The sequence below is a fragment of the Aureobasidium pullulans genome (assembly GCF_000721785.1).
Source record: "Aureobasidium pullulans EXF-150 unplaced genomic scaffold scaffold_48, whole genome shotgun sequence".
Classification (NCBI taxonomy): Eukaryota; Fungi; Ascomycota; class Dothideomycetes; order Dothideales; family Saccotheciaceae; genus Aureobasidium; species Aureobasidium pullulans.
The window spans coordinates 25,981-43,270 of NW_021941068.1; the positions used below are offsets into that span (position 1 = coordinate 25,981).

Sequence of the window (17,290 nt, forward strand, 5' to 3'; positions counted from 1 at the left end):
GGTCGTGATGGTTATCCAGAAGTGATGCCACTGATAACGCTGTGGTGAATGGATGAATGGCGAGCTTCGAGCTTGCGAGGTAAACATGTTGTATAAACACGAATGACGGGTTGATGTAGGAAAAGGCAGTGATGAGAAGTGAGCTTAGAAGTCAACGCTCCAACGTTGACTCACATCTCGGCGAACTCTTTCGGCGGCCCATTGAGGGAAGGTGCCAAAATCTTTGCCTTCATACCACGAGTCGAAGCCGGCCTTGCCGCTACCCAACAGCATCATTTCTTCGTATTGGTCGGCCGTGGGGAGCTCAATGCGCGCCTCGAACGAAGGGGACTTGTTGAGTCTCTGAGAATTGAGGAGCGAGTTGGCCGGCACGAGTTCTTGCAAGACATTCAGAGAACTATCCTGACGCTGTTTGTTATCCGGCCAGGGTTTACGGTCTTCGGCAGACGAATTGCGCTTACGACTCCTGCTTCGTGAACGCTCGCGGGAATTGTGTGACATGACGGGAGATAGTGGTTGAGGAGGTAGAAGGAATTTTGATGGTGAGTTGTTTTGGCGTATCTCTGTCACGGGCGGGCCGACTGGGATAAGGTGGCGGGGATTTGATGTGTCTTCTTGGACATTGATGGGCGGCGGCGGCCTGCGTCGTCGCGACGGCTTCAAGTCGTCTGTTGATGATGATGGGTTGAGGCTATCCATAGATGGGGATTGTCCGTTCCGTAGCTTTTCGTCGACGATGCGTTGGCTGACTTGTCGCGAGAGATTCTCGTTTGTTGCTCGTCTTGTGCTGGGCCTGCTAGCGCCGCTATCGCTTCGCGCAAGGTTTGTTTTTGAGCCATTCTTTGCAAGTCGAGCAGGAGGTGGAGGTTGGAGCATCCACATGGCATCTGCTGGGGTGTCTATGCGGGTGACAATGGGAGGATGGAGGTCGTTTATCGGAGGATTTGAGACGGAGTAATAACTGGTTGCATTTGATCGGTCCGTGGTCGCGGTACGGGCAGTGAGTGGTCGACTGATGGTACTGGCGCCATTGGTCGAGGGCCGGCGACTGCTCTTATAAGGATAACTGGCTCCCCAATAGTTGTCATCCTCGTCGTCATCTCGCTGCCAATTGCGCAAGTTCCATGTGCTGTCATTGCTGTCGTTTTGCGTCAGGCCGAGATTGACACTGCTGGCAACGTTGCTAGCGTTCTCGTCACTTGTTCTCGTTCGACCTTTCTTTTGACCGTTGCGACGCTTGCCAGGCGCGGGACTGGGACCAAGGTCTATCTCTGTCTGCCAGTGAACGTTTGTCGCGAAAGGGCTGGGATGGCGGTAGAGGCCTGGCTGTTCAATCTCAAGGGCACGTTTGTCCTCGCGATCACGGTCGGCCTCCTTTCTTCTCTTCTTGCGATACGAATAGCCGGTGCAAGGGGCACATGATAGGTAGAAGAACAGGGCGGATTGGATGCCACGGTGGAGGGCCATGCTTTGTTGAATGTGTAGGCTGAATCTATGAAGGAAGGGTTGTTTTCAAGAAATGCATCGTGTTCCTGCAGCCAGTGCCGTGGAGTGAGAGATGTTTCGGCTGAGTGTGGTGATCTCGACGTCGAAGTTGTTGGTAGGGGTGGAATGCCGGTTGCCTACGGATGACGCTCGCTGATCTCGTAAATGCAGATGCAGTGCTCCGCCGTGTCGGGTCAATCTTGTCAATGTCGAGAGATCAGCGCAATCCGGTGCCTTCCCAGTCTGTACAGTGTCGAGAGAGAGAGGAGGAAGTGACGCTCTCGTATAGAAACAAGGTGGGAGGGATAGAGGGCTCTATTCCTGGATCAATCACACGAAGGGCCAAGCTACTTAACGTTAGCCAAGGCGATATGCTCCAGACTCGTTTCGTTCCCGCGCCGTTGCGGAGTGCGAGATGCGCGAAATTCAATTCGTGGCGTTCTCCCTCCACGGTAACACCAGCTGCCGGAAGATATCAAGGAGACAATGCACTATACTTGTCTTGAGAAGGATGCTGAACACACGATAAAGGGGTCATGAACAGTGTGCAAGCACCAGCAAGGAGTCACAAAGCCCTGCCTCGAAACAAGCACCAGAGCAATCACGAAAAGACGTAATTGGTAATTGCGATGTTCATCGAACCATCCTGCCCCGCCCACATCTTCTCGGGCCGCCGTGTTCACCGACCTGACCTCGCAAACACCGTCAGAGGGTTTGCTCGTGTGTGTCTGTCTTGTCTGCAGATAGAGTGCTTCTACCGAGATTCTGTCCACTGTGATTTCCTTCCATATGACATAGCTACTATACGGAAGAATCGTACTCGCATAGCAGCCTTGCATCTCCTATTCATCCTCCATCACGCTGGCACCGTGGCAGAGACGCGTTCAGCTCCCCTTGTCAAAAGCGCGGGCACGTTTTCTGTCTTCCAGCCCCTCTTTAGCTTGGCGGCCCCACAAGCCCAGGACTTTTTGGCTCGGACTTCTGGTTGATTCATCAGCGCTTGTCCACGGTTGCTTTGGCGTTTCAGCCGACAGGACTCGAACTTGACGCGCTTGAGGAACTGATCCAGGTCAATATAAGATCGGCATTTCCATGCGGTCACCAGGAGTCTGTCAAGTTTCAGACCTTTGTTTGATCTTTTTGCGTCCTGTTGAAGGTGTGTTGTCGTGAAGTACTATTGCAGCTTTCCATTGCAGCAAACACCCTGCGGAAGCTTGCACCAAAGTTACACTTGGGCTTGTGGTCTAGAGACTGCACAAGCGACGCTATCGAAACCCACTGTATTTTCACACGGCTGCTGCATCCACAGCACCCGTCTTCAGTGCCTATCGCAATGTGGGGAGCTGGTTTGGAATTCCATGGAGCTATGATCGTCTGAATGTTGGGAACTCGGAAGAAGTGTTCGCCAGGATCATCATTGTCGCAGAGTGAGCTGTCGCAAAGGGAACGTTCAAGGCCAGTGAGTATCCTGGAGCTCCGTTGATGTTGGTTGATCCATCTGTAGTCGAATAAACTCGGCTCCTAGCGGAAATTCCGTATCTCTCGAGTCTCCTTACAAGGCTTTATTAAGCTGTTGTCGATATGCAAAATGATTTTGATGTTTTGACGCCTGTACAAAGGGAGCTCGATAAACTATCACTCTCAGCGGATACAGAGCCCACACAACATAACGTCTTACATTCTGACAGAAGTTTAGGTTGTGTGCTTATGACTGGGGAGGTAGGTATCGGTGCCGTGCTGTATCTCTTCACCTGTGTTTCAATGTTTCTTACTTCCACAAAGAAGTGCAACCATGTAACCACAATAGCGTTTGGTCAAGAAGTGAAATCAATTACAGCTTCAGGCAACAAACGCGTGTGATCAATCCTGACGCGCCGCATTGAAATTACGATCGATAGCTATATTCTTTCAACAGCTGTATTCCTCGACTTTGTTCATCAAACATCAACATCATGACGGAATCACAGTACAAGCAAGACTATGAAGATGCCAAAGCAGCCATAGATGCTGGCGACCCCACCGCATGCGACAAGCTACTCACCGACACCGAACTACCTCGCTACTACCGCATCAAAACCCTCGTACTGCTAGCTTCAGCAAGCAAACAGTGGCGCCAAAAAGAGGTCCAACAATTCCCATGTAACATCTCTATTCAAATATACTGATAGATGATACTAGGACCTACGCCTCCGTGCCGAGCACATATGGTCCGAATCTCGCACCTTGCATCCCACTGGCCAAAACACCACCACAGATTCCGTCCTCTCCGAACTACGCGACCTTCTAAACACCCTCAAAACCTCACAAGCGTCCACCGCACCATCGTCGAGTTATGAGGATGAGCTATCAACTGCCCTGGCGGAAACGGAGATTGAGGATTTAGCCGATATCGCTGATGGTGAGATGGAGGAATTGGCTGATGAGGAGTATGCCCGTGATCAATGTGCTCCCAACGTGGAGGCTGTTATTGGCACTGCTCATGCTAAGACTGCTGTTACTGCTGAGGGAGATGGAGAGGTTGCTGGGGGGAAGGTGCACAGTTCGTCGCCGAACTCGTCTTTTGCGCCGGCTTCGTCACTTGAGGCTTCGAAGGAGATCTTAGGGCATGTCAGGGATGGCCAGAGTGCCGGGGCAAGCATGGTGCACCGTACAAGAGGTGTCAGTAGACGCTCGAGCTAGAAGGAGCACCACGTCTGCCCTCTCTCTCACTGGCCACGACTTTAGGTCTGAAAATCATAGTGCATTTTGGCAGGTACCAGCATGTTGGGGCGTTGCACTCTGGAGGAAGGCAATACTTGAAGATACGCAACAGTCCAATTTCATGCCATTCTACAACTTCGAAGACCCACGAGGTCTCTCGAGCATCTTTGTCTTGTTCTGATAATTCTTGACCAATTGTCTGATGGAAAGATCAAACAGCACATCCTCACTACCACCCGGAATTCTGTTTCCAGGAACTTCCCTCCACATTTCTACTCCAAGTCAGCAAACACATTCATCGATCCTCGTCTTCATGGAAACGACTTACTCTCAGCAATTTCACCCTTTCCACTCCTCGTGAATCCGTTGCCTCCAAAAAGTAACACAGCACACTGTGCACATTCCATCAACACAACTCCAGCTTGTGCTTTTGCCGCTGCGGTCAGACCGCCTAGTTCGACATCGGCGTCCTTTTTGGGTAGCTTTATCATGGCGTAGACGAAGGATTCTGTCCATGACCATTGGGCTTCTAGCTGGGCGCCGCACTTGGCCAGGCGGTGGCGTACTACTGGTTGATCCATGAGGGATTTACCAAAGGCTTCGCGCTTGAGACAGTATTCGAATGCTGGGAAAGATCAGCAGGTGTGAACGAGATGTTTGTTGGAGGGTTGCATACCTGCGCTCAGGGCCACTCTGGCTTGTCTTGCACAGCCGATGGCGATTGTGAGGCGTTCGTGGTTGAAGTTTGTCATGATGTATTTCATACCCATGCCTTCTTCGCCGATCAGATTTTCTGCTGGCACGACTACATCGTCGAGTTCGATGTAGGTGGTTCCGGCACTGATCTGTCCACTGACTTTGAGACGTCTCATACTCACACCTTCATGTCCTTTCAGTGGCACTACCATCAGAGATAATCCACCGGGTCCAGGCCCTCCGGTTCTTACAGCCATACAACTCACTTCACTCCATATACCATTGGTAATCCACTTCTTCGTGCCGTTGATTGTATACGTCTTTCCGTCTTTACTCTTGACGGCCGTAGCTTGGATATTCGCGACATCACTTCCAGCATCCGGCTCCGTAATCGCGATACAAGCCCTCTTCTTTCCCGTCAACAGATCAGGCAAAAACCTATCCTGCAACTCTTTACTGCCAAATTTGAAGATCGGGGGCACACCAAATGCCATTCCGGTCGTCAAACTGCCCGAAGGTCCTGCCAACCCAGACTTCAACATCTCATCCGTATAAATTGCATTATGGAAGTAATCAAACTCCTCTACAGGGAGGCCGAGGATATCATGTATGCCCAAGCTCTTCAATCTTTCCACTGGGAGGGGAGCAGGGAGCGAGGGGAGAAGCATGTTTGCTTTGCTGAAGTCGTGGAATACGTGCTCGGGGACGGTCTCGGCGGTTTCCCATTCCATGGCGTGTTGGGTGAGGTGTTCGGTTATGAAGGCGCGGCATTTTTTCTGCCATTCGAGGTGGGAGGCTGAGTAGTATGGTGAAGGGAGGCCGGAGAGGTAGGGTGGTTCGGAGAAGGGGATTGGTGTATTTGGCGCCATGATTGCTGTCGTCGATAGCGTTGAAGATGGTGATGCAAGGTTTGAAGATGAAGTTGACAGGGGTTCGAGTGTGTACATCAAGGTCGTGGAGATCGCATGTGATGGTGAAGGGTAATCTGGGGTTGCTCGCGGGGTGCCGAGGTACTCGGTTGCACTTGCTGAACTTGATATCCTGTTCTCGTGTGCTTCATCGTAATTTTGTATCGTTCTCTTGCCTGATCTTGCACTCAACATCCTGAGTGTATCTCACTGCGATGATTCATTAGCAACGATGGATGCTTTCGGGCCCTCTCAGGCGGCATAACGGCCCTCTGGTGCTGGGCGTTGATCAGTTTGACCAAATCTCCCAAATTTTGTCCTTGCATTGTAGGATCACGACCGTGGCGATTTCTGGCCGTCTCGAGCTCACGAAGCTTCTCCTTGGTCTCCGCTATGCTTTCAATGAGGTGATCGACCACTGAATCGAGTTTTGATGGTACCCTCGATACTGTTACAGAAATCTCATCCTGTTGGCTGTCCAGCACCCACTTGGTCCTCCCATCCTGGACCGGAACACCTCTGCTCATGGTAGTATGCTGTGTGTTGGCAAGCCTGGCCATCTTCAACCCCCGCTCCAGTAATTCGACATGGTCATCCTTGGACTTGAGGACACGTTTGCTGGCATGTGCTTCGACTTCGAGACGCATGACTTTTTGGCTCATTCGACCGAGTTGGGCGTCAGCTACTTTGGCCTCCTCCCATACTTTGGTGCATCGGCTCTGATAGTATATCAGATCGCTCTCCTTCTTGCCGATGTATTCCTTCAGATCCCGGACCTGCTTCTCCAGTTCCAATATCATTGCATCTTTGGCTTCTCGTTCCATACGGGATTGCTGATGAAGTTGATGAATCTTCTGCCGATGTTGATTGGCCAAATCACGGTAATCTATGAAGTTGTCACATGGAGGCATGGAGTAGGTTTTCTCGGAGTCTGGCGTTGAGTATTCTCGCAGTCGCTCGAGTTCGGCTTGAAGCTTATTGTTTCCTTTCCAGAGGTTCTCGACTGCTTTTCCTCGGATCGCCAATCGCTGGTGTAGTTCTAGGATTTCTTCATCTCGTTCGACTGTGAGGCTGGGAGTTCTTGCAGGTGGCTTGCTTGGAGTTTGATTAGCTGTGGTCCACGGTTCTTCGGGGGTCTCTGTGTATGGCGGCGGTCGCTCCGTCGAGTCAGAATGTGTACGAGACAGCTTTCTGTTGTGTTGTCGACGTGGCTTGCTGCTCTGATGGCCCATTTTTCCGATGTTCGAGATTCGTTGTTGAGAAAGGAGTAAAAATTCTTGGTATGCTCGACAATTCAGGAACTGAGAGAGACGAATCGGAGGGACGAATGGCTTTCCCAAAATCTTTTGTAAAGGTTATTGACGCATTGGGGTTTGTAGGTCACTGCCACGTGCGAAAAGGCCGCATTTGAGCAATATATCGATGAGGGGTGGCTAGCCTATTGCTATCTCGAATGTCAGTGTTGGTCAAGGTTCAGACCGGACAGAACACAGCCGTCCTTCGCTCAATCTACATGCGCGTCTTCGTATCAACTCTCACGAAAACTCTAACAGGCGCCCGCCCCCCAATTTAACGACCACGATAGCTACTCCGAGGCTTGTTCGGATCCGATGCATCGAGACCAAGCAACTGATGAGCCATCTTACAAAACCGAGGAGGTTGCAAATGAGAGAATTGCTTTCTCTGCCTTCTGGTAAAGTGTCTTCGCTGCAAGACTCTAAGAGCGTCTTCCACATGGTACAAGTATGTGCTTGAGCTGGACGAGGGATCACTATCTGCTTTGCTGAAATTCTAAACTATCCCCACGTGGCAAAGCTGATATGAATTCGTAATTTGAGGAATACAGCTTCGGCGTTCTTTTCGAACATGTTTTTGCACAAGCTGGAAGGGAATTCTATAGTTGTTCACAGCGAGTTGTTCAACATGTCTGCAAGTTTTCATCCATTTCCCATTTAATGTGTTTACCTAATCATGTCGACTGGATCGGATTGTCAGAAGAACCAAGGGAACATGCCTTCCTTTGCCATGAGTCCTAGAACCCCATTAATGTTGCTGCCGGCCCAAATCATCTTTTCGGACCACTATCCCCATCGCATGGGACTAGAGCAGGTCATCGGCCATCGCATACTCGCGATCTCTTCTTCTGCTGTCCAACTCACAGTAAACCGAGCTGTAAAGAGTGTGAGGAAGCTTCGGCTTCCTGGCCAGCAACGCCTCGAGCTCCGCGTCCGATTTAGATTTGACCTTCCTCATAGCATTGTCCATCACGTCGTACCTTCTTCGGGGAGCAAGCGTGTTGGTGGATTCGATGCCCTTAGACTTCTTTTCGAGTGAGTTGAGTTGTCCGGTCTGTGTCTTGATTGTACGGTCTCTCTCTTCTACGGCTGCCTCGAGGGCGGCGACCTTGGCGCGGACGAAATCGAGATCGAGAATGTCATCGTCGGTACTCTTGATCTTGAGGGCATGCTTGTGCTCCAGAGCTTCGAGCTGCTTGTGGAACTCGTCGTTCGGCATCTCTATCTCAGTCGATGCGTCCGATGGTTTTTCTTGGGTGTAGGTGGTCTTGTATGACGGGGGACGTTCAGGCGAGTCATCCCGATCTGAAGAGTAGAGTGCTTGTGTTGATTTGCTGTTGTGATGACCCATCGTGCTTGATGTTTTGTGAATTTTTCTGTGAACGTGAGGGGAGAAGAAGATGAAAAGGCAGACGTCAACCGTACTTTATAAGGAATTGTGATTAATGACTCTTACATGGGCGCGTTATGAGGTAATTTCCACGCTCTGAGACAAGAACTGGAACAACGAATATGTGCTCAGCAGGTGTCTCAACCCCAGCCGAGGCGCCCTGTCTTCATATCGCTGCAAAAATGCATGAATGTTTCGAAAGCGCAATAGTCTCAAACGGAGGCTCAATGAAAGTAGCTCTCGGCCATCTCCAGATCCTCAAGCATCTTCTTCTGCAGCACCTCGCCGACGAGCTTCATGATCCATTTTGGAAGCTCTGGCTGCTTCTCCGATATTTCTTGTAGCTCTGTGACATCCTTGCTTTCAAGCTTGTTACGGAAAGCCTGCATCTTTTGTTCGAGCTGCGCAGCCAGATGTTGATTATCACTGATGTGAACAGGCGAGATTGCGGGGTCACGGGCGACGACTGGCGAAGACGGATCCTGCTCTTGGGGCGCAACCTGTGACAGGCCTGGCTCTAGCTCTGGCTTGATGGCAATCTTGTCATCAGAATCTGTCAGGTCGATCATGGCTGTGTCGTTTGTAGACGCTGTGGTGGCGTCGTCGGGGTCTTGTCCTTGGTTCTCGATCGAAGGTGGAAGGGACCATAGCTTCCAGAAGTTTGATACACGAGTGCAGGTATGCATACTGCAAGAGGCGGTAGATGCACTTCTCAGGGTCGATAATGTCGGCGATGACCGGATGCCACTCGTCGCAAGTGACTTCGCCAGGATAGTAACGCGAGTCCGGCGGACCACTGGGCAAGGGATACAGCGTGCCTTCCTTTGCGACTCTGAACCAGACTTGCATTCTGGAGCCGTCAGGGATGCGAGTCCATCCGATTAATAAAGCGCCTGCTTCGAAATGGACAGCCGGTCTGCGAAGGAAGAAAAGCAATGCTGGCTCGAAGCGATTGATTGTCTTTGAACCAGTGCTCACGGTACCGATTGTACGTTTAATTGATACGACGTCGTCAGAAGTAGGACTGCTTCCATGGATTGTACACAAGTGATTGTATCGTTCTTGAGCATGCGGATTGATACGCAGTTGTTGCACCGGTTGGTGAGTAAGCCATCTGCAATCTCGTCAGAGAGTAATTCGAACAACAAAAAGAAACATTTCACGTACTTTCGCGCGCGTTCAAGACGACTTAGCATAAGAAGAATTGGTTGTGGTGTCGCTGCTCTCACGACTCGCTGGCATTAGGGACAGCTGGTATTTGAGTCCGACCTAGCAAAACAGTCACTCCCATAGGCCGGCTGCAACTAAAAAGCGAATATCGCAGCGCAAGAACTCTTTCCGCTTTAGGACTTCGCCAGAGAGAGTCATCGAGACAGAACATCATCTCTGCCAAGGCTTGTGAGATCGTAGGCAAAATTAGACAAGAGCCTTATGAACGGCTATCACCTATCTGCTAAGAGACACCCTTTTGCTTGCTCTCGTTACAGATGTGTCAGCACAAAGGCCTCTGGCCTTCTGTTAGCTGTTTGGAGACACGTCGGCACTAATGACGTTAGTCACATGATGATCGTACGCATTCACAGAGAGCGGTGGTTCTACGAGGCAATGGTCGTGTTTCGATAGATATACAAGCTGGCTTCAAGACGTTTTCTGAATCAGACAGACTGTCGACGAGCCATAAGGACATTGCAAGATCGAAAGTCAAGGTAGGAGGTCAAGCACATGGTACGTGCATTCCAAGCCAAGGCTTCCACAGCACTTTCCGCGTGTCCAATCAAAACTTCATCCCCCTCTCTACCGAACGCCTAGCTGCATAACCAACCGTCCCGTACGATTATGTCGTCGTCGCTCAATTGAACGCTGCCTTGGAAGTGTTTCAGAAGCAGCGATTGATAACACCAAGATGCCACATCGAAGCGCTGCCACATATCCTTGAATGGTACAGAAACGGCTTGTCTCGAAACTCTCCGACCCGGTAGACCCTGAAGATCGATAATATGCTGTGGTATCTGCTTTCTCCAATCAGAGGGTAGGTTTCGTGACAAAATATTCTCAATATCTTGTGTTGATTCCATTGCGTACAAAGGACGAGCGATCCTCCCCGTCTACGACCTGATCACCCAATCCGAAGAGCTTTCTATCGACATGGACTCATTACCGCTCGCTACTGGCTACTTTGTATGCTTGTTTCAGTATCGGTCGGTGTTTCTTTGATCTACCCGACTGTGTTCTTATCCGATTTTCCTGCTGCTGGACTCAGTGGACTTCCTCATCATGTTTGGGCCTCGACCAGGGCATTTCCTGGCGATGCAAATAAACCTCATGATCTCGAGATGCGACAAGTATGGATTCATGGAAGCTATATGAAAGCACTTGAGAAGGACCTACTTCGGGACGTTTTTGTGCTACAAAATGCCATCCTTGGTGATGCAGCCACCGAGGCCTTTGCCTCTGACGCTCATAACTTTGCGCACCCAAACTGGGGCTATCATTCACCCCTTACATACTGGAATAATTCTCTGGCCAGATTAGAAGCAGATCCGGACATCTTGCAGACAGTCAATGAAAACACCTGCCAGCCTTCTTTCCTGAACTTTACTCTTCGTCCTTTATCAGTCTTTGCTGGCAAGGCCTTTTCTGGTTCACAACTCGAAGCAGCTGATGCTTTGATTATTTCCCTCTTCAACCGCAACAACGACCCAAAAGGAGAGATCTGGCAGCGGAACATCCAAATCGTTGCTAGTCAGTCTTCAGGTCTACCCATACAGTACCAGCGAAATGGCACACCTGAACATAGTCAATTGTTCGAGTACCGCATACAGCCACTGAGCTTCCGCCAGAACTCTCTTCTGGCAATGGCATATGGCATTATATTCATCTACGTCGGTCTGAGTTTGAGAAGGCTCAAGGCCTTCCACAGTCGTTTTGGTCTGGTGGTTACCGCCATCACTCAGATGACAACCTCTATTCTTGCAAGCTTCACCATATGTGGGTTGCTGCAGATCAATCTCGCTCAGATACCACAAGAAGCCTACCCGTTCGTGGTTCTTGTCATCGGGCTTGAGAACATATTTAGACTGATCAATGCTGTTGTGGCCTACCCTCCAGAGATGATGAATACACAACGCATAGCGAACGGCATGGCTGATATTGGGCACTCATCTCTGGCATCAGCTGCGCAAAATCTGCTTATCCTCTGGTTACTATCGCTGGTTGTATCGCCAGGCGTGGCAGCATTTTGTGCCTTTGCTGCTGTTGCGCTCCTCTTCGACTACTTTTTCCTTCTCACATTCTTCCTCGCCGTGCTCAGTGTGGATATAAGAAGATTGGAGCTGCAGGACTCGATCACCAGGAGCAGCAGCTCCCAACCAAAGCAGAAGTCAAGGCCGAAACACCACCGTGCTCATAGCCATCACCACGGCCATCATCGAGCCGAGAAACATACGTGGGTAGATGCTCTGATTCACGGAAAAGTTCCGTTTTCGACGCGCATGGCCGGCTCAGCGGTTACCATTAGCTTTGTCATGGCTTTGAACTGGCATCTTACTGCTCATGGTCCGCGTACTTCTGCATCGGGTGTTTTCCCGGGCCTCTTTGAGAAGCAGGCTTTACCCATGACGGCCTTTGATGGAACGGTACCTCCACCAACGGATCAAAGCCCTCATCCTGCGACGTGGCTTCGTACACAAGATTATGAGAATGCTGTACACTTTATGAAAGTTGTCAAACCTGGAGCTCAAGGATTTGTTGCAAAGATCTACGATCCCTTGATCATCACACTAGGAGGCGCAGACCGAAGTGGTATACTTCTTCGCAAGGAAACATGGCTAAACTCCCTTCGCGGGGTCGCCATCCAACACTTCTACCCTACAGCTATCACAGTTGTGTTCGTCGTGGCTTTTGTTACGGTCCTCATGAATTTCCTTTTGTGGGATGATCGAGCTGAAGATGCAGAGTACGAGAATGGAGGCGATAATCTCCCTCTGACAGTACACGCGATTGAGACAGGTCACATGCTTGATGTTGTCAAGATCACAGGCTGCAGACAGGGACACATGCTATCCATCAGTCTAGACCGCACCATCTCGATACTCCTCTTCAAGCCGGTCAGCAACTCTTATATGACGATACATCCATCACCAGCATCATGCGCACAGATCAAATGGCCCATCCATGCTTGTAGTATCAGTGACAAGGGCGACTGGATGGCTATCTTGGATGACAACGGCAAGGTGCTACTCGGCAATCTGTCAAGAGGCGAGTTCACTCATGACTTCAATATGGACAGCGAGGAGAAGCTTCCCCTCCTCTTCGAGTTCGTGCCTTCTCCATCAACACCGAACGGACAAGGAGTCTCATTTGCGGTCGTGTCCGCAGACGGAAAGTTAACAGAATATCACACCCACAACAAGTCAATCCAGACTTTCCGAGTGTCAGAGGGAGAGTTGTTAGCAGCCTCATTCAGTTTGGCTCAACGACACTTGCCCAAGATTGTCCTCTTACATCCGGATGGACATATCTCGGCATTACAGAAAGCATCAGGCATGTGGAGCTTCCGAGAAATGCCATTGGGATATCCTCGTCCACTGTCGGACAAGGCAGCCAGCGCAAATGCATGCCTCCAGACCATTGATGAAGTGGAAGCATCTCTAATTTGCACAACCAACACCATTACGCTACTCCATACACCTACCGTCCGCCAATCGGGCTCCTTTAACATTCCAAACGTCAAGCCCAACAGCGTGCGGGTGCTGCATACCGGCAGAAACCAATGTCTCAGCTGCGGCGGCATGACAGCAAGCAGTCTATCTCTGGTATTTACGGACAACGAAACAAGAGAATGTGTAGTCCGAACATACGCAGCTCAAGGCGAACCCTCCAAACCTCTCGGCCTCTTCACAGAAGATCTCGTCTGTAACTGCGCGGCCAAGTTCCACTGGGAGAAGAATGAACATAGGCTTCAGGACGCCGGATCCTGGGAGTCAACAACAGAGGCAGTAGTCGGGCTACGAAGAAAGCCTCAAACTCCACCAAGTTCTCCAGTCATATTGCCGAAAGACAACGGTAATATACTACGCCGACGACGAAGAGGCACAGGAGCCAGCACATCCTCGGGAGACGAAAATGAGCAATGGGAAGCATATCTCTACTCAGCATCTGGTGAACTCCACACTGTAGCCATCGACATGTCAGGAGAAAACCAACTCTACGCCACCAGAGCAGGCCCAGCATGTCAACTCGGTTATCGTTCTGTAGCCATCGTGCTAGGCAGCACAGTGTACGTTATCAAAGTGTGGGAGAATTGGAAGGACAATGGCGCTAAAGGAGTTTCGGATGGAGGATCACAGCCATTGCTTTCACGGAGGAGGTGGACTAGAAAGGCGCAGTGAAGGTGTTGTAGAAGTAGAATTGCCGTAATGCGCAAAGCAGAATTGTAAAATCGAAACCTCTCAAGCGCGAAGCTCAAAGAGAAGAGGGGTATCCAGTTATGCGCCGTGTAATCAACGCCTTGTCCCAATCATCACTTCATGTATCCCTCTCTCAAACGTTCCAGTCTCTTTCTTTGCCGTGTCACATCAATTCCACGTCCTGACCTCCACATTCGCATCCGCATCTCTGGCCAACCTCGTCTCTCTACTCGTCTCATCCAAGACTTTATTATGCGACTGTGACTTTTGAGCATCTAGTTGTTTGCCCAATTTGCCTTTTTGGCTTTTGCTTTGGGAGGATCTGAGACGTTCCTGTTTCATCACCAGGATCGCATTAGCATTTGTGTTCCTCTAGACATGCGGATATCGAGGTGGGTTTGGCAGGCATACCTCTGCAGCCATGGCGGCGGCAACGCGAGGATCATTACTACTCGGTGCAGGCGAGGAACCGCCGACTACGCGACCTTGTGCGGGTGTAGGCGCATACGAAGCGGATACTGGTTTGTTTGGCGCAGCGATGACGGGTTTGGGCGCGGGAGTCGAGTTGGCGTTCGCGAGGGTTTGGCCGCTGCCGGAGAAGTTGTCGGATTTGGGCTTGCCGAAGCAGTTGCCCATGATGGTAGATGTTAGGAAGGGGAGAGGTGCGTAGGAGGGAGAGGTTTAGGGAGGGTGGAGAGGTGAGAGGGCCATGGGTGAGTGAGTTGGCGCGGACAGGGTGGCTCGCCGAGAGATGGGCTTGGGAGGGTCTCGGCGGACGCGAAGTTTGTGGCGCAGATGGTGTGGGGGTTTGCAGAGACAGGAAGGATTTTGAACAGATTAATCTTTTGAGATTTCGGTACAAGTAGGTACAAGACGACGGAGTATATGCGCAAAGGTCATGAAGTTGAGAAAGAAGTATCTCAGTGGACTCGAAGGGTTGTTGTGTAGCCACGGAAATGTACGATGTTCTTGGATTGCTGACCACGTTCAGCGAGAGAGCAATTTCGACCACTTTTTCTCAACGGACAAGGCTATATAGAATTCAGGGATGCCGTGAGTTTGTAAGACTCGTTACTTCCATGTCCAGTCGAGAAGTCATCCCTTCGAAAATCGTGGTGAAGATGTCACAAATATGGGATTGGGAGTAGAGGAGGCAGGAAACACCTTGATATTGAGTAGTCATCAACGCCAAGTAACCATCAAGGTCGTCCTGATCAACTGGACTCGTGCAAATCGACTCCTGAGCGGCTACTGGCCAATTGACTTGGTAAATCACATCAGTCGTCATGTCGCACCTCCCCTACGCTTGGACCGATTCATTCAGCGGTATGTATCCGTCGTTGTCGACATTGTTTGGCGTGGATGCAGGCAGGAACGAGGCGCGGGACAGCCCCACGACTTTTCGCCAACCACACAGAGGAGCCGAAAACGTCAGCGCGACACCTTTTCACCACCACGCCGTCGACCACATGGCGAGACAGCACCCGCCCGGACCATCGTTGCTGTCGTCGGCGTCGGCTGAGGGATCCGCGACGTCAAAGGGTCTTGCGTATGCACCTTCGACAGTTTCCATGGCCGGGCCCGAACACGGAGGAGGATGTTTTCTGTCGGCGCCATGCGACAAGCCCGATTGCGACGAAGCCACTATTTGCTACGACTATTCTCTACCGCACTATGCCGACCTCCACTGCGCCCAGGATGCCTTCAATTGTCCTGAAGCCTTTGACTGCGGCGAGACGAACTGCAATGCCGCCGACTGGCTATGCACCGACCTAAACTGCCACGAACCCGGATGCGATCAAGAACACGCTCGAGAATGCACCCCTGCTTGTGCCGCCGCTACAGTCTCTTGCTCTGACCCGACTTGTAACGAAGACCATCTCTACTGCTGTCTCTCGGATGTCTGTCCTCGTCCTCATCCTCCTGGCACAGAGTGTCCTCAACCGCAATGCCACGATCAACACATCCCTACGACCATCTGTCACCCTGGTCCTGCTGTTGCATGCACACAACCGTATGGCTACAAGACCTCCTCTACCGCTGCTACCAGCCAAGATACAATGTCGACAAGCACCATAAGCACCCCAACGACAGACTCGATCCCCACACCAGACAATTTCCTCTCCCTGATAGAGGCTGCTTCATTGCTTCCTCCTGTGGGATACAACTTCCCTACCTCAAGGTATGCAACACTCTGTACTACACGTGAGCTCGTCTTACTAACCGATTACAGTGCCTATCCACCACGAAAGCGCATGCGACTAGACGAATCCACCTCCTATCAGGACTTCAACGCACCATACTACACACCAAATGATTACTGGCAACAAGACCTGTCACAAAGCTTCTCATCATCACAATTCCCTTCGGCAAGTCAACCCATCACCGCAAGCGCTTCGCCTGCCGTCCAGACAAAGGTCCGCCAAGAAAAGGCTTCGAGAGATTTGGATGATATTGCCATGTGCAGGTGGAATGATGAAGTCACTGGGTGAGTTTTCTGCACATGTCAGCTCTTGAGCAGCTGCTGATTGACCTTATTCTAGTCCTTGTAATCGTGTCTTTGCTACCATCGAGGATTTGCACAACCACGTCAAAGATCATACTTGCACTTTGGTGCCTTCGAAAACGCCTAACCGCACATTTGTTTGTCGCTGGGAAGGCTGTGAAAAGGATGCACCATTTGGTACCAAGAATCATCTCGACCGACACATGCAAAACCACACTCGCTGTAAGTACAAACCATCCACGAGACGTCGATCGATGAAGTACTCATTATACCCAGTCAAGCCATTTGCCTGCAACATTTGCGGCCACCGTTGCGTCACTCAGCAGCAACTGAACAACCACCTAACGACACACTCACGGGAGAAGAAGTTCAAGTGCGACTTCCCTGGCTGCGGCAAAGTCTTTGGAGTCAAGACAGCGCTATCAACACACAAGCGCACCCACACCAACGAGAAGCCTTTCTCGTGCCGTTGGTGCGGTGACAGCTACTCAGACAGCTCAAATCTGTCGAAACACCGCAAGACTGTTCACGAAGACGACAAGACCGCCATCCCTTGCCCGCATCCAGGCTGTGAATACCGCGACTCCCGTGCACAACGGCTTGAGCGTCACTGCCGTGATACCGGGCACGGTTTATCTCTGCTCGGGGACGCACACAAGTGGAGCGAGTATACCAGAAAAAAGCAGGTCAGGAGTCGCACTGCAAGTGTCGCCCCTAGCGTTGCATGAGCAGTGTTGGCGCAAAACAAGCATTTAACGAGCTATGATCAAAAAGTTTCATTTTGTTTTTTTCGATGTGTGAGTAGATAAGATTCTTTTTGTGTATAATTCGAGGACAGAAGAAGGTGGATATGAACAGCATGGACCATCCTAACAAAATATCAGCATTCGCGTTCTTCGGCT

General features: G+C 50.8%; 8 protein-coding genes across 8 annotated transcripts; 3 read left to right on the forward strand and 5 right to left on the reverse strand.

Annotated features, from left to right (window-relative positions):
* Positions 1 to 144: 144 nt before the first annotated feature.
* M438DRAFT_378842 (uncharacterized protein) lies at positions 145 to 1,467 on the reverse strand (the record flags this gene model as incomplete). Its single annotated transcript, XM_029908853.1, has 1 exon — positions 145 to 1,467. One exon carries the CDS (start codon positions 1,465 to 1,467, stop codon positions 145 to 147), a length of 1,323 nt encoding a protein of 440 aa, XP_029754693.1.
* Positions 1,468 to 3,346: 1,879 nt separating this feature from the next.
* Positions 3,347 to 4,321, forward strand: M438DRAFT_329755 (uncharacterized protein). The gene is made up of 2 exons (XM_029903262.1): positions 3,347 to 3,608; positions 3,664 to 4,321. The coding sequence occupies exons 1-2, from the start codon at positions 3,438 to 3,440 to the stop codon at positions 4,162 to 4,164; spliced, it is 672 nt and encodes a 223-aa protein (XP_029754694.1). The 5' UTR covers positions 3,347 to 3,437; the 3' UTR covers positions 4,165 to 4,321.
* Positions 4,315 to 5,750, reverse strand: M438DRAFT_285546 (short-chain specific acyl-CoA dehydrogenase mitochondrial precursor; the record flags this gene model as incomplete). The annotated part of the gene is made up of 3 exons (XM_029901535.1): positions 4,315 to 4,457; positions 4,514 to 4,810; positions 4,862 to 5,750. The coding sequence occupies 3 exons, from the start codon at positions 5,748 to 5,750 to the stop codon at positions 4,315 to 4,317; spliced, it is 1,329 nt and encodes a 442-aa protein (XP_029754695.1).
* A 291-nt stretch (positions 5,751 to 6,041) lies between these two features.
* Positions 6,042 to 8,435, reverse strand: M438DRAFT_340587 (uncharacterized protein; the record flags this gene model as incomplete). Its single annotated transcript, XM_029904337.1, has 3 exons — positions 6,042 to 6,067; positions 6,127 to 6,884; positions 8,065 to 8,435. The coding sequence occupies 3 exons, from the start codon at positions 8,433 to 8,435 to the stop codon at positions 6,042 to 6,044; spliced, it is 1,155 nt and encodes a 384-aa protein (XP_029754696.1).
* Positions 8,436 to 8,727: 292 nt separating this feature from the next.
* On the reverse strand, positions 8,728 to 9,815 carry M438DRAFT_172530 (uncharacterized protein). The gene is made up of 2 exons (XM_029899135.1): positions 9,642 to 9,815; positions 8,728 to 9,588 (listed from the first exon to the last, which is right to left on the reverse strand). Exons 1-2 carry the CDS (start codon positions 9,668 to 9,670, stop codon positions 9,021 to 9,023), a joined length of 597 nt encoding a protein of 198 aa, XP_029754697.1. The 5' UTR covers positions 9,671 to 9,815; the 3' UTR covers positions 8,728 to 9,020.
* A 656-nt stretch (positions 9,816 to 10,471) lies between these two features.
* On the forward strand, positions 10,472 to 13,864 carry M438DRAFT_285563 (uncharacterized protein; the record flags this gene model as incomplete). The annotated part of the gene is made up of 2 exons (XM_029901539.1): positions 10,472 to 10,503; positions 10,561 to 13,864. The coding sequence occupies 2 exons, from the start codon at positions 10,472 to 10,474 to the stop codon at positions 13,862 to 13,864; spliced, it is 3,336 nt and encodes a 1,111-aa protein (XP_029754698.1).
* Positions 13,865 to 14,050: 186 nt separating this feature from the next.
* Positions 14,051 to 14,518, reverse strand: M438DRAFT_285583 (uncharacterized protein; the record flags this gene model as incomplete). Its single annotated transcript, XM_029901541.1, has 2 exons — positions 14,051 to 14,215; positions 14,294 to 14,518. The coding sequence occupies 2 exons, from the start codon at positions 14,516 to 14,518 to the stop codon at positions 14,051 to 14,053; spliced, it is 390 nt and encodes a 129-aa protein (XP_029754699.1).
* Positions 14,519 to 15,168: 650 nt separating this feature from the next.
* On the forward strand, positions 15,169 to 17,116 carry M438DRAFT_340591 (uncharacterized protein; the record flags this gene model as incomplete). Its single annotated transcript, XM_029904338.1, has 4 exons — positions 15,169 to 16,064; positions 16,116 to 16,370; positions 16,426 to 16,610; positions 16,665 to 17,116. The coding sequence occupies 4 exons, from the start codon at positions 15,169 to 15,171 to the stop codon at positions 17,114 to 17,116; spliced, it is 1,788 nt and encodes a 595-aa protein (XP_029754700.1).
* Between the last annotated feature and the right edge of the window lie 174 nt (positions 17,117 to 17,290).